Source organism: Branchiostoma lanceolatum, chromosome 1 (assembly GCF_035083965.1).
Source record: "Branchiostoma lanceolatum isolate klBraLanc5 chromosome 1, klBraLanc5.hap2, whole genome shotgun sequence".
Taxonomy (NCBI): Eukaryota; Metazoa; Chordata; class Leptocardii; order Amphioxiformes; family Branchiostomatidae; genus Branchiostoma; species Branchiostoma lanceolatum.
The window spans coordinates 21,561,188-21,577,705 of NC_089722.1; the positions used below are offsets into that span (position 1 = coordinate 21,561,188).

A 16,518-nucleotide genomic window follows, 5' to 3' on the forward strand; every position below is an offset into this window, starting at 1 on the left:
CAGCATGCCAAAGACAAAAATCAAACACTGATATTGAAACACCTTTTATTTACTCTTGAATTATCAGACTAGTCAGTATAGACATTTCTGTAAAGGCAGGTGCCTCTATTAATTGGACCACTCAAAATACACAAAAACCAGTGTCTATTCACAGATGATATGCATGAATGCATAGCCACAGAACTGTGCATGCTCATTGGCTTTCATAGGTCACATGAACATTGTAGCACCCAAATGTTTCATGAGAAAAAAAATCTGTGCCACAAATGTGTAATTCTCATCAGGACAATTTGCTAATGCTTTGAGTGTTGCATTTTGCTTGGCAGACAGTCACGGGTACCCAAGCACAAAGACTGGCAGACTATTTGCACATCATTTCTAATTATCGAGTAAGACCAAAGTGTTCATGGACAATATAGGCCCTCCAGATACATCAATGCGACAGGTACACACTGCAATTCACATGCCTGCTCAACTACACATCTATCTTCACAAGTACAATAAAAATAGACTTTTCTAGCAAAGAAAAAATCAGACGGAGAATCAGTAAGGTTACCTTAGTGCCCGTGGACAATCTTCATTTGCTATTTAATTTCAACAGGCCTAAAAGAAGCAGTCGATTTCTAAAAAGCATCCTCAAGGTCTACATGTACTTGCAGACAGACAAATGTACAGCCTACCTTGAAGTCTCACAGACATACATGAAACAGTAGATGTAGTGATCTTTCTGTGTTCCTACCTGACAATCGCAGTGTAATAGAGTGCAGTACTGTAAGTTATGTCTACAACAAGAAGCAGACCACAGGTAATTACAATTCACCAATTCATTCAACACCATGTTGACAACAGCTTTGTTTCTTCCATCTAACTGAGGTGCTTTCTGGGGACACGCTCTACAGGCACTCTGTTACTCTGCATAGCCATCAAGTTTGCATGCATCAGATAGTCCTAATGGAAGTAGTTAGATGCAATTGGGCATATAAAGTGAAACATCTAGTAGTTCATGTATCTCTGAGTTTTACCATTAATAAATTACAACTAGTCAACCCCCTCCCACCCTTCCAATAGGTTGCGTCATAATTACTACGAAATTAATCTTTTACAGAAAGCACTGGATTATTTCATTGGAAACATCACATAAAAAGGTATCGTAGTCTTCTATTTGATTGACAGAGCTGGTAAATTCAAACACACAAATTAATGGAAATACAGACTTTTTTGCTCAAGATTTTACATACTGCCACTTCTTTAACATTTACATTTGTGAGCAATTATGTTATACAAGGTGTGGAATACGACCACACATAGCCTGGTATTCATCCATTTTCAGCTTTGTCTTGGCAAGATAGTGAGCATTGTGGAGATGGATACCAGGCTACAACAAGCAGTGAACAGTATCAAGCTTCAGACATCAGAACAAGTACTAGTAGTTTTTAATCGCAAAATATATATTAGTCAACTTAGCTGTATATATGTCCATCCCAACTATTGATAAACAGTCCCTGACAACTTCCCTCTTATCATACACCCATGATTTGTCTTAAAAACATGTGGCTGTGGAGAAAATATCATGGGCATTACCTGTAAATACAGCATAGTGAAAATTTATTTTCATCTTAACACATCACGCAAAGCTGCCACTTATCCAGCATAAGGCGACAAGAAGGAAGAATTTACAACATTAATCTATTTTTCAGGTTTGAACTGGTTTTACTCTTCACATTACATAACAAGGGACTGATTATAAGAAATCAGAAAAACCCTAAATTACCACTAATCAAGTATAGTATCAGAGGTCCCTTACCATTTTCTACAGCTCTCAAATTACATCACTTTGTTCTGTGTTCCTTTTTCTCAAAGTTAACTCTGATATGAGCCAATTGTCGATTTCTACGGGGACATCACAGAAAAAGAAACCAATTCACAGTACTGGCTAATCTGTTGTAACATACACAGAAGTACAGTTTTTGTTACAGAGATTGGGGCACCTACATCATTTCTTTATTTACAAGGACTAACCCTTTGTGATATCTAGGTTAGCAGTGGGAAGATAACTAAAATGGTCGTTCATCAGGTAAGACCAACTCTAGAGGGTAGCTATGTGAGATAACCCGCTGCACGTGGCATGGTTGTGTAGTTCCCGCGGAGGTAAGGGGGTTACGTCTCCCTCGTACCGCGCACCTCTCCCTCTTTTCTTTGCTGCAAAACAAGAAGAAGCCATGTAAGTCACGCATCAAGCCTCTCGAGTTTGATTGAATACTGTAAATGAAGAAATGTTCACTGGGATTTTGTTTTACGGTAAGGAGAAAATGGAGTGTTAATGGTGGTTTTGAGTTTGCGTCTGAAACAACAGTAGTACTACAGTCACACAATGGAAAGGCTTTTCACAGTGGTTTAAAGTTCGCGGTAAAGAGTTCACCGCGAAAACTGAAACATAAAACCATCAGGAACATTTCTGCATTTACAGTAGGCAGACACTTCGCTATCATAACAGCTACTCTTTTGGGAGGCGTTTTCAAGAATTCAACTGACAGTTCAAGTGTGGGATCATGAAAAGCACCATAGTGAACAAACTGTTCATATCATACAGTCAAACCTGTACAAGTGACCACCTCTACATAAGGACCACTTGGCCAAATTGATCACTTTTTGGTGATTCCTTAGATATTTTTTACCATTAAGATATGATCAAGTATCAAGAATCCTGTCCACACAGACCAGATTTTATCAGTCCCCTGAGTGGTCTTCTTGGGCAGTTTTGACTGTATATATATCATTATATACTTCCTTTTTAGACCATAAAATCTTCCTTTTTAGACCATAAGATCTCCAAGCAGCAGCTTAGATTAGATAGATGTGGCATAAACAGACAACCAGCTGTAGACCTTAAACCAACACCATAATGCCAGACCACAGCAACGACAGAAGAACATCAGTCAGTACTTATAGAGTGAAGAAAAGAACATTGTAACAGTGCCCTTCAAGTGCAACCAGCTAATCTTACAAAAACAGACCACTTTTGTAGAATGCTTTAGTCTAAGGATCCGTGCCCACGAATCTCATCTTCGGCACGTTGCTGGGAGGAAAAAGTACATGGCATGCTATCACCACTAACACATGCAAAAAAACATATTTTAAAGACTACATATTGCTCCCTAGCCTGTGTTACACAGTCTCTTGCTTCCAGGTGCTAGTTGGCCCCTTCCTAAAGAGGAGAGCCGGTCCATTGAACAGGTCTTTTGGAGTTCAATTTATTCAGGCTACATTGCTTGTCTTTGATATTTATCATCAGTTTAAAATCTGATAAAATATAAGGTGAACTTTTGTAAAATGGAGTCACCAGTTCAGAATCAGAAGATGATTGTTAAAATCAACAACTTTGAAGGTGTTGGACTATCAGAAGGAAGTAGGTCAGACTTACTTTTTGAAGAATGCAATATGTAAACTAAAAATTCTATCTTGCTCAACTTTTAGATATAAAATTGAACTAATCACCTTTGCGCTAAGAGTCAGAGGGAACTAGGTTATAGCTCCTTATTGAGAATGAAATACATCAACTAAAATTTTGGCCTCCCTTGCCCAAATCTTAGATCTTAAAATATTGGATGTCAGGGTTTCGCCTAAGCAGCTCACCTTGTCCAACTCCAGTTTAGTCTCGTCCTCCAGACGGCGGATGTCCTCCATCGTCAGACCATGCCACTCGTCCAGCCAACAGAACAGCTGGCGGTGGAAGTTGGTGAAAATCCGGCGCTCCGACTGGCGGAACAGAAGGTCACACGTTGGGAACAAATTAGACAAACCTGAAGTTAAGCATGCTGTTTGATTTGGAGACCACAGAATTGGTCATGTGCATGTTTTTGCATGCATTCAGTTGTGCATGTTTTTACATGCACTAAGTTGTGCATGTTTTTGCATGCACTCAGTTGTGCATGTTTTTGCATGCATTCAGTTGTGCATGTTTTCAATTGTGAATGTTTTTGCATGCATTCAGTTGGGGAAAAATATGTATCGGGTAATCAGAATTTTAAACAGACTTCTATTGAACACATCAACTGTGCATAATTAGGGAAGGGGCGGTGCAAATGGTATGATGGGTATACAGGTATTCCAGACAAATACAGCAATAGATATTTTCTTTCAAAGCCAAGCTTTCTTTTTGCTAAAAAGCTGAGGAATTCAGTTGCAACTTATCAAAAAATCAGTCAGAAATGTGACTTTTCTCAAAAGAACATAGTATAAATATCACTGACAGTACAAAAGCCTAAACAATCCCAAAATTCGTATGAAAATTTTTATTGCATTTTATACAGAAAACCAAAAATTTCAAGTAAGCAAATCCAGAACTTTGATTATCAAATGTTCCCTCAACACTTTGTTGTTACCATGCAAGAACACATACCTAGCACATTGCCCAGGACAATACATCACGCAGAATGGACGAATCCTCACACAAGAAACACGCAAGAGAGCGGAAACGCTTGCGAAGTTGCCTAATATGCCAAACTTGTTTCCCCGACCACAGCCTATATGTCATTGTTCAAAGTTGAAAGGAATTACCATCTGACCTTTGAACTATGACATTCTAAGGTCAGTGGTTAAAAGGAGAATCTTTTCAACAAAAAGCACAAGAGAGCCGAAAGACTTGAGAAGGTGCTAAATATGCCGAACTTGTTTCCCTGACCACAGCCTATATTTCATTGTTCAAAGGTAGAGGGTATTACCATCCGACCTTTGAACTATGACACTTTTAAAGGTCAGGGGTTAAGAGGTAGAAAAAGCACATCCAGGATCAAAACACTGCAAAACGATGGAGGGTTAGCAGCTTGGTTAGCCGTGCAGGACAGGACGATGTTACCATGAAGGCCTACAGCACAAGGGAAAGGGTCCGACTTTGCCACATGCACCTCTCACCTTCTGGATAAAGTGCTCTACTGCGGTTTGCAGCCCCCACCACTTGAACTCTATAGTAACTAACTTGTATGCACACATGAGGGCCTCTTTCTCCTGAAATAACAGGGCCATAGGTAAGTACATGGGACAGACAACAATTCACCCCTCTGGGCAACAGTTTGTGAACAACACTTGAAATGGAAAGTCGCAGTATTTTTGAAAACTTGAGATTTTGAAGGCCTTTGTTATCTCTTGTTTATGATGTGTCTGTTTGTTGATTTTTCGTTTCCACACTTATTTCATGCTAATACATGCTAGGCATGTTGGGGACAATGACAGGAAGTTAGGTCAAAGGTCCCAGAATAGGTTATCTCATTTCCTGCCATCAATTTCCTGCTGCACATCTGTTGCCATATGGGAGCCAGTGGGAAAATCCACAGAGTCAGCGAGAAATTTGTAAAAACTAATGATATTTCACCAAAGTATAAGATCGTCAATTTCTTGTTTTCCCCTGCTTTCCATTTCATGTACAAGGTATCGGCACAAACCATTACCGCAGGAGGGGGTACACGTGGACACAGCTATCGCTTCTTACCTTCTGAATGAACTTTTCCACTGCAGTTTGAAGCCCCCACCACTTGAATTCAACAGTTACTAACTTGTAGGCACACATCTGCGCCTGGTCTGTCTGTGAACAAAAGTTGTGTAGCATACTGTGTTCAATTCTGCAGGGCTCCTCTTTTTCTAGCATTTTCATAACATCCAGAATCTCCATCCACAGTGTGAGAAGCTTTGATAATTACTACAATCCACATTTATGAATGCCTGAATGCTGATTTCTCTGTATTTGGTTTTCAAGAAGTTGTAGCCAGGGGTTGGTGTCCTAAATCTATAAAAGGCCATTAAGTTGTTTTCTTTACAAACTATCAGACAAGATGACCCATCTGTGGAATATCTGGATGCATGAAAATGCTTGCTATAAACTATAAAAAAGATTGAAAATCAATAGTAGTACAAACAAAATGTAGTTGATCTTCTTAATGATTCCATAATTTTGAAATACAAAGATAGGAGGAGTGTTTAAAGATATTTCTACTTCAGAAAACTACTCAGATTTTCTGCCGAGCGCAATGTGAAAGTTTGAGCGATAAAGCAAGAAATGAACTTTTTATATCACCGTGTTCTTTTGCTCCATGCCACCGCACCACTAAGAACCATCTGGCAAATTTTTTCTTGATAAGGTTGTCTCACATCAAATATTTTCTCAGATAAATACATAATTTTGAACAAGCAAGAAAAAAAATTTCAATTCTTCTTTTGGTTTGTGTGTTATAAGCAATATAAATATTTTTGATGTTGATATTCTTTTTGCAAATAGACAAAAATTGAAGGCGGTTTAGGAAAATTTTCATCCAGCCTCCAGCAAACTTGTTTCACAGCCTTTTATGCCCTCAACTATGCCATTGTTACATAAGCAGCTATCAGTAGCTAGAAGCAATAGTTAAGTGTACTACAGCTTGTATGAATGTATATTTTGTTTGTGAAAGGTTGAAGTAGCAGCTGTTACCTCCTTTGCCAGCTTCTTCTGCAAAAATGAGCAAAAGAACAACAGCAGAAAATCAGCACCAAGGACAGACAACATGCACTGTATACAATGTGAAACTTATAACTATTAATCTCAATGTGGGATAGAATATACATACAGACATATTTCAGAGCATATTTCAACTTGAAAGTTGCTATAATCTGTTCATATGTTATAACATGTATGTTCACACCTAGCACATACAAATAGAATCAATGAAACAAGTTTTCTGTGCACCTACGTTTTTAGGTTAGGTGCACCAGTGCACCCATTCCCAACAATGAATTTCGAGCCCTGGTACTAAAAACTAGTACACTACACAGGTAAGGAAATCAAGCAGGACTTACTATCCAGTCCCCCTTGAGTGGCCCCCTGTCAGTCTTGAAGGAGTGGTACACAGAGGGGTCCTCCTTAGGGTTGTAATCTCTCCTGTCCACAGGGTCATTACCAATGTCAATGTCCACCTTATCCACGTTTCTCCACACCTCGGGTGCCACCTTGTGGGGCTGGCAACAAAACAAAAAGACTTTATAAACACAAGGTGAGATTTTAATGATAACTGTACATCCCTCAAATAGATCTTACCTAAAATATATGGTGAAAACAATTTGTCTGCTATAAAAAGATGCCTGGTCCAAGGTAAAATAATTCTTTGTCTGGTTTTGGTGTCTAGCATGGTTCAATGTTCCATTGGAGACCAAAGCTTATAAATATAGCCATATAATTGATGTTAGCATCTATCTGTTTTAGAGTGCAACTTTAACCCTCCCCACATATCATTAAGAAGCAAAATTTAAGAGTTTTCTAATATCATATTTGGCAGACCAACATTTTTCTGACATATTTCAGAATGGTACCAATATATTTCTATGAATATCAAACAAACATAAAAGCCATCTAGAATAGGCTAACGTAATGGCAAACTTCTACTCACATATCTGAAAAGTGCTAGTCTCATAGATCATGAATTTCTCTCAACAAGAAGCTGTGAAATACAATCAGGTTCCTTACATTGTCTAGGTTCAATTCCTTTTTGTGCCATGTCTCGATCCTCAGCTCGAAGTTTTCTTTCATATAGTCCGGATTCTGCAAGAAATAAAGACTCCATCTCAGTGATGAATATGTGAAAAAAAAGGGACACATGCAAATCAGTATAACCAGAGAACTTTACAGTAAAGTTCCCATGCATATTTTACAATTACATGCACTGTAGATTTATAACAATCATCTACCACCAATGCTGGACACAATATAATGAAGTTTGCTTGCAAGGCAATGCACTTGTCAATATTACAGGTCATACTTCTGATCATAATCTTCACAACATTGCAGGGTGAAGTCAATGTCAAAAGTACTTACTGTGATGACTGTTGGTGACAGCAGACAGGGAAAAAAAGACAAAATTAGCTTTTGAAAAAACATTTTGAACAAACATTTTGATAATCTGTCACTAATTTCATCTCCAAGCAGATGTGTGAAGACTTCCTGTAATCAGAACTAGTAGTACCAGTACCAGGTACTGGAAATTCTCATGTATGGTATACTGCAAAATTCTCAAGACATGCTGGCGCTATTTTCAACTCTAACGGTCTTTCATTTTTTCTGTTATTCAATGACTGAACAGCATGGGACAATATACAATACAGACATCATATTATAATGATGTCAACAATATGGTGCATTGTAGATGCCAAGTTAAAAAGTAAAGAAGAAGTTGAAAGTTTTCAAATCTGAATGTTCTCTTGGACCCTTGATATAAGTTACACATTGTATAACGTTCTGCGACATTGATTTAAGTGCCATGAGGGACACGGTATCACGGGGAAAAAAGTAAGGAAGCATACTCACTGGTCCTACAGTAAGGATAAGCATTCCACGCCTTCTCGTGCATTTCTAATGATCCCTTGGGTGCTAACTTAGATATCCACTTGGGAACTTTACTGTAAGGATGGGAACAAACAATAATGTAATTTAACGAGACAATTAATGATTTTACTCCATTCATAAACCAACAAGAATGAGTCTATTCCAACAAAAAAATCACCTAAAATTATCCACTTGATTTAGAAATGACAGCCTTGCTTTTCTAAATTCAATTTTGTTCCCTTCTGGTATACAGACATACCATAAACATTCACAAGAAAACAGTTAGTCAAGCTATTGGATTGATTTTGGAAATGGTCAGACATTTCAGGTTGCATTCACAGCCTTTCGTCAGTGACTGGGTAACTGTTTTCTTGCGTGTCTTATTACCTGGATGTCTAACCTTCATCGACAGCATTTTTAAGCATAGCTTTAAAATGGTCATTTCAATGTAGGCTCACTACCTGAAGTATACATATATTGTATTTAAACAAATGTCCAACACAGACAAATAAAGGGCAAACTTAACAACTCAACCTACCTTTTCAGATGGTAGATCTTGTGAGTGTATTGCCCCTTTCCCATCTCCTCATTTTCAAACGGCTCGTTGACGAGTACCTCCACACCTTCGCCGCCTCCTGTTTCGTTCTTGCTCGCCTCCGCGACAGACCATAGCTGGCCGACCTGGTACTAAACCCAGATGACAAATACAACATGTTATCCTCAAGAACTTCAGTCTTATTTCTTTGTGCGAATCATGACACCTTATGTAGCTAATCTTTAGGGGTTCATGACAGCATGATATATACTTAAAACAACCTGAGGGAGTTTTAGAGGTACAAATTCATGGTAAATGTGGAATAGACGAATTTGAACCACAGAAACTGGTTCCATCATAGGGGGGAATTTGCTCACAAACTGTCTGTGTCACTGCGCCCGTCCGTTTCATCAACATTCCCAGATCCTGTAGGAATCAGGTGTTTGATTACAATCTGACTGTTTTACGACAGTTAAGTACACAGTAAGCCATTTTTCTCAGTAGTTTACGAAAGTGAGGAAGGGGAATAGCCGCCGACATTGTATAGCAATGCCCGGAAACGTTCAACGCCATGTGTGCAGGCGCCGGGGAAGAGTTAATACCCGTGAAACGCCTGGCTCTGAGACACTGGTTGGGGTTCAGGGAACACGTTCTATTTCTTATAGATGTGCGTGATGACATAAACAGTTTGTGAGAAAAATCCCCTCTACGACGAAACCAGTTTGTGTGGTTCACATTCGTCTATTCTACACTGCACTGTGCACTTCATCATAACTATTCATGCTTAACGTTCAGTAGCTCTCAAATCTATATCATACATCAAAATACCAGTCCATAACAAATGGGACTTGATAACCACATGATAGATTACAATTGCAATTGCAATAGTCCATTATGCCTGGGTCACACTAGAGGGCTGTTTTTCATTATGATATTTCAAACAAAGGTGTCACTGATAAGACAACATGAAGGACAGACTAACATTGGGATGAACAGTACACACAAATTGTGCAGTGGTAAATTATATTTCCTAAAGAACTGAGCCATTAAGCAGGCATGACAGTTTGATATACAACCTTCATCAAAGCAGTAAGTGACTAAGGCAACAGTATCTCAATTAGTTGTTTGTAAGTCTCTGTTAGTAACTTAGTGTTATAAAATTACATGTTTACAGCTTCATATATCCAGTCATCTAAAAAGAGTTCGTCAGTAGAGCTTTCTAACACTTTTGCTTACACCTAAATTCTTAAACAATCACTAAAAAGGTTTTAAGAAACTTACAATTATTCAGGATATCATATCATAAAGGATAACAAACTGTAAATATGTTGTAAGACATCGTGGTCTCTATTATTTTAAGAATCAATCATAAATTATTCACAACAGAGTGATCACAATCTGGTCTAGCAGATGTTCCTAATTACGAACGACATTTTCATGGTACATAAAATTGCTTATGTTATAAGTTAAAAGACCCAAGTAGATCTATACATTGGTTACAACAGAATAACAACTGAAAAAAGGGCAACCCTGCATCAGGCTTTTTCAAGCAACTATTCTTTTGTAATGAGTATGCAATATGCATCTGATATGCACTTATTTTTTGTCAAATTTCTTCACAATACATAATCCTTCCAAATGTCCGAATAACCTTCTCCCTGCTGCCTAACCCTATAACCAATAAAGAACTGGTAGCCAAACAATCAGTGTGCTGAAGGCTAATTCCATTTTGTGTTGACTATCTTTTTTTGCTATATTATTCATAGCCTCCATTTTTATGAAAATCTTGAATCTATAACATCATCTCTACACAATGTCAAGACAACGGAGATGTCAGGATTCAATACACCATTGTCAACAACACCATTTTGGGATTCGGTTGTTGTACAGATATGGCCCACATAAGGTCATACATTTCAAGAAAACGAGTACATGCACTTCATGGAGGTGGCGAATCCTAGTTAGTACCAATGTCCTTGGAATGGCAGAAAAATCAATATGGTAATAGGAGCAATGGTGGGATAATGTTGAATAGAATGGACAAGGAAAATCTGTGAATGGGAGAAGAATTCTGAGGATGATGACTCGACATTTCACAGCCCTAGATTTCTAAAACTGCGTATGAAATACCTCTGGTAAACATCTACAAGCCATTTCTTATGTATAAGGTTGGAGAAGGTCAGATTATTACGCACATTGGCCACGACATGATGGATAACTCTAGTGGGAGTTGTTGCCTCACAAACACCATGGTGGGATCTACAACCTATACTTTTTTGTTTATGATTACAGTTCATTCAATTGTATGAGATTGATTAGCTTCAAGAATGCATCAGCTTACACATATGACTTGTAGATTGTCCATGTTACATTGTGCAAGTGAATTGCCCATTTACGTAATCTTTGCATGGTGATGTTTACCTTTAACTAACTTACATGTCACAAGTATGAAATGTCCAAAATCAGGACAATATGTAGTTCCTTTCTTCAGTTATCCTCTTTGAAAAATTGTAACGAAGATGCCTCTGCGATTCCAGAAAAAGCCGCTGACAAGCCTAAACTTATATCACTTCTTCCCAAGCATAATAGCTATCTACCATCCACAAATCATGATAATATGTCCAAAACACAAAAGATCAAAACAGAAATTCCACTGCAGTACCTAAGAAAGCTGCAAGGGGGCCCAAAATCTTAACATATCCAGTTTTCATCCCAACCTACCAGCACACTAACTATTAAACCAATCCATCCAGCCATTCTTAAGTTACATTGTTGGCCAACGGACACACACACACTGACAAATGCTGACGAAAATATAACCTCTATTTTTCATGGAGGTAATTAAGATTTCTCAGCAGTTCCAGTCTATCCAATCCATGGCTCTGTGCGTGTAGCATTTCCCTGGTCTAATAACACAGGTGGTAGCAGCTGGGCATTTGCGAAAATAACCATCAATCTCCAATATAGTGTGACCTTCATGCTTCGAGCTAATGACAACACACAAAGAAACTGATGACTGAGGTCAATTGTCCTTTGCACATATTACCAGAGGGCTAATGTAGACGTTTTTACAATCTGAAAAGAACTGTATACAGACAGTATGACTTTAGTTAATGACAAATAAGAATGTACTACTAGATTCCGACTTGATTACATGTATGTATACAGATTGTAACATGGTTGTTGGAAAAGTTGAAGCTTTCACACCAAAACCATACTCTGCAAACCTTTACATATTTCACTATCTGCACTGTAATTTCAAGTTCTTTAATCTCATGAAACTCCACAAATAATTAACATACTATAAACCTTGAAAAGTTCATGGTGTTTTTATTTTTGCTGGGAATACTATGCAATCCCAATTCAATACTACTGTACTACACGTCTAGACATTGTTTCAACCAAAAAACAGCGAAAACCTCCTTTCCTCTTCTACCGCGATATGAAGACCCTTCAAAAATAAATGAATTTACAGTCTGAAACTGTCCACCATTGTTAAAAGTCTATAATAACACTTCCTATCCAAGCAAAAGTGTAACCAGTAAAAGAAACACTGATAACTGGCAATGCGCACTTGTAACCGATGCATGTTACACAGTATGGATCAATACCTAGTGTAACAACAGACCTGCACTGCTGCAGTTCCTATATATTTGCACAGTTGGGCACTCAATGATATTCACTGTCCAGGCATACATCCTACACTAGGCCTGCTAGCGAAACGTAACATCAGGTACAGGTACCAGTACAGAGGTTTAGGTACAGGTCCAGACCTCTACCTGTCTCTAGATCTCTTTCTCTCTCTCTCTATCCAATTCAACGTCTTTTTGTTCCCCATCATATGGGGGTTGGACGTGCTTGCACATGGATGGAGAAGCCCCAGAACTCCTCATCAAGTGCAAGTCTTTTTTGTAGCAAGAGTTTTTACGGCTGGATGCCCTTCCTATCGCCAACCCAAACCCTACTGCTGGGCTTAGGACATCTGTATCTGTACCTGTATCTGAACAATTTGACAAATTAACATGTGTTCTTCTGAAGGCCCAGAGTGGGAGACAAGTGGCTGACAAACTCCCTTGCTGCTAATACTACCTGCCTGAAAGATTAGTTACGCTGTCCACGGTGTCACTTTGGTCACGTTTGGTGTCGCATGAGGCCATGAGGTTTAATGATCAAAAGAGATCAAAAGTAAATAAGAAGATGGCTCTGATTTCAAGTTGCAACACTGCATTTTACGCCTTTTCCAGTACTAAATGTTAATCTTTGTGGTAGGATTTATGTCACAAAATAAGTATACACTTGGTGTAAATTTATATGGTACAGTACCTATACTTCATGACATGATCCGGTATGTTGGAGCTGTATTGAATCTATTTTCATGTAGAGTACGCAGCTCTATTCTACACACTTATCGTGTTTGCAGACAGAAAAACACATGAACACTGACGAAAACATAACCTTCTTGGTAAAGGTAATGGGGGGGGGGGGGGGGCAGGGCAAAGGATGGAAGACTCTGACTTGAGGCCAGCATATATATACATAGGTAACTGGGCCATAATTTTTCACAGGGAATGATGGTGGAGTGGTTTCATGTATCACTTTATTCATCTAACTTGAAAAATATGATAGCTACAAATGCCCAGAATTTGACCTGCCACAACATTATCGCCATGATCAATCTTGACACTTTCCATTCCAATTTTCTTAAACTATTCATTATGTAATTTTAATACTGACCACACAATCATCGTTACCTCCTACAAAACAGCTATCAACCATGGCCAACAGGCTTTAATACATATTTCTTTCATACTACTGTACATACTAGTACAGTACCAGGAAGCAACCTTAGAGTTAGAGAAATTCTTAGATATGTTGTCCACCCACTACTTGTACATAGTTGTCCCAAAGACTTGAAAGAGGTTATATAGTCAATGTACAAGTATTAAATGTCTTGACAGCTTGCCTTCCAGACATCTGGGGAGGAGGGAAGGATTTGAATAATCCCTTTAAAACAAATCTAATTCCCTGAGGCTATTTGGAAGAATACCAAGATACTAGAAAACAGATGTCAACATTCCATAAATGTCAGAGAAGTGGCATGCAGTGGAGTAGTGGTTAGTAATTCTGTTTCTGGATCACAAGGCTTTGGTTTGAATACCAGTTTAGCTGTCACAGCTTTAAACTCTAGAGTATACACCTAATGCTGAAAGTGTGTAGATCCAAGTCCTTCGGTGGGTCTTATGCCTAAGGACAAGGACATCACCATATAATGCCCTTGCTAAGGGCAACCATACCTCTTTGGAATCCATGGCATTTGTTAAAAGAGCCGAACACACAGGTCTGTGACATATTGGCTCAAACAATCGGTGCCTTACCCAGCTTGTAAGTTGTACACACCAAACTAGCATCCAAAACTGGGGGTGTTGATTTAGTCATTAACACCTGTGCTTTAATTCGTACATTTTAATCATAAGCTAATACGCCCGTTATCATCTTCTGGAACACAGTGTGTACTGATCAAGGGTCACCTTGTTGCAACACATGTATAATCATTTATCATATTCAACTAAAACATGTCATGATTACCATTATGATAATATTACGACTGACACTGACACTGTGACATTTTCATCAATGACCTATGTGTTTTGAATTATTCTACTTCTTCGTTGACAGCTGGACCTCTATTTCTAAGTGGAATAACATACTATGATACCATCTGACCACACTGGTTCAAAGTCCAGAGATAAAGGTGTGATGACATGGTGGGAGGGGGGCGACCATGAAACATACAATAGCGAACATATACGGAGTGGAAAATTTTTAGAGAAAGTTCCAGATAGAAAAAGTGACTTTACAATAATTTGTGAACGAAGGTGACCTACCTCTGGAACTGTGATCGGTAGATAAACACGGCTGTAGGGCAGAAGAAAAGTTAAAGATTCAGTTTGACAATCGTGAGAGGAAAAAACTGAGTACTACAACGTGATGTCGTGGTGGGATTTTATCCTAGATACCGTCACATAACATACGAGCCGACATAGGTGTGAATCGGAACGGAAACGGAACATCCCTGAAAACACGTCTTAATTTCTCACACAATTCCACACTCCAACCAGCACATTGAGGGTTGGTAATCTTTGGGACTTGTCGTGTTAACTTTAGACCGAAATGGTCGCCGGTAAAGGAAGAATACAGGACAGAAATGCGGAGTTGAAGTCCGATACTTACAACTCTCTGATCACCACCATCTTGGCTAGTCTCACATGGGGCGGGACGCCGGGTATGACGTCATGCGGGTCACGCAATCCCCGGATGTCGGACCTCCAAGAACATCATAGGCTGTACCATTATCAAATACTGAATAGGGGTAGACAAAAATTTTATGCCCTAATAAATATGTTACACAATTTCAGATACACCTTACTATTACAGTGCCCCTGTAATCAAGTACTATTTGAATTACCGTTAGAGGTTTCGTCTGTGAACTGCATTTTTTGCAGTTTTGCAGTAATTTTAAAAATGTCTCTTCCCCCCTTTAGATAACAAATGGGCCTGAATGACTCAGTGCGCGGGTGTGGTTGCGTCATTGTAAGGTGTCTGCGTCACTTTCTTTTCAAGACTAAACCCATGACTACCTTATTGGAGGGTTATGGGAGCAAGGACATTATATACAATGCCCTTGATCGGAGGAAACACCAGAGGAAACGTCAGAAAAAAAAGGCAGATGATTTTTCATATAACTTTAATATAAAGGCCATGTCCTCACGAACCGATTTGTTGTGATCCGCTTGTCCCAAGGGAGATGTCAGATCAAGGACGTTCATTACAACGTACAACGTCATTGGTCGGGTGCTTTTGAATTTGACTTTATTTGGATCCACAATTAGATGCTAGGCTTGGGTTTTTCCACTAAAAATAGCCAAAAATTCAATCAGTCACGAGTCGAGTAGGCGTCAGCACGGCGAGGTGCAAACGGTGGGAGAGTCCGGGAACTATGACTGACTTTATTAAAAACAATTGAGAACTTGACTTTGGGGTATATTTGGCATTCAATTTTAAGTTTTGCTTTTAAAGCGTTGTTTATTCTCCTTTGATTCAACTACGTTAGCGCGTTATTTGTTGCCCAGAAATCATCGTTAAGCGTTAGGCTATTTTGATTTGATTATATAGATGACATCATACGGGGACCCCAAAACTGATTCGAATGTGTGAATGAAAAAAACAAGTCTGACAAAAAAAAATTGCCTTCATTATGAATTTACGTGGTCAGATAGGATGAACAAAACTAGACGCACATAGTATGGTACCGTATACCGTGGGGTCACCGATCTTGTACCCTCGGGAAAGGCACTTTACACGACTTTCCTCACTCCGCCCAGGTGTAAATGGGTACCTGACTTCGGTTAGGGAAAGTCGTATTGAGGTCACCTGGTGGCGCCGAATGGCAGCCGCCCAGACCCTTGCGACAGTTCCACAAAATGCAAGTGTGGATAAAATATGTATACCACAAGTATGTTGTGTCTATTATGTGAAACCTGTGAACCTTGCATCAATTCAGCACTAGAACTTGCCATTGCGGGTAATTTCTTGCCAATAAAAACATTATTACCGACTAATAGATTCTTCACTTTTGTCCTTG

General features: G+C 38.9%; 1 protein-coding gene across 1 annotated transcript; it reads right to left on the minus strand.

Moving 5' to 3' along the window:
- Nucleotides 1–547: 547 nt before the first annotated feature.
- Nucleotides 548–15,234, minus strand: LOC136441245 (phosphatidylinositol transfer protein alpha isoform-like). Its single transcript, XM_066437424.1, has 12 exons — nt 15,108–15,234; nt 14,762–14,792; nt 8,880–9,028; nt 8,324–8,415; nt 7,835–7,842; nt 7,487–7,561; nt 6,823–6,981; nt 6,458–6,475; nt 4,912–5,004; nt 3,634–3,756; nt 3,015–3,076; nt 548–2,199 (listed from the first exon to the last, which is right to left on the minus strand). The coding sequence occupies exons 1-11, from the start codon at nt 15,125–15,127 to the stop codon at nt 3,032–3,034; spliced, it is 813 nt and encodes a 270-aa protein (XP_066293521.1). The 5' UTR covers nt 15,128–15,234; the 3' UTR covers nt 548–2,199; nt 3,015–3,031.
- Between the last annotated feature and the right edge of the window lie 1,284 nt (nt 15,235–16,518).

Bases quoted from the DNA above. Each gene is read 5' to 3' on its own strand.
- LOC136441245 (XM_066437424.1), bottom strand. From the start codon at position 15,127: ATGGTGGTGATCAGAGAGTT. The intron at 14,793-15,107 runs GTAAGTATCGGA...TCTGCCCTACAG, and splicing joins ATGGTGGTGATCAGAGAGTT to CCGTGTTTATCTACCGATCA. The intron at 9,029-14,761 runs GTAGGTCACCTT...ATCTGGGTTTAG, and splicing joins TACCGATCACAGTTCCAGAG to TACCAGGTCGGCCAGCTATG.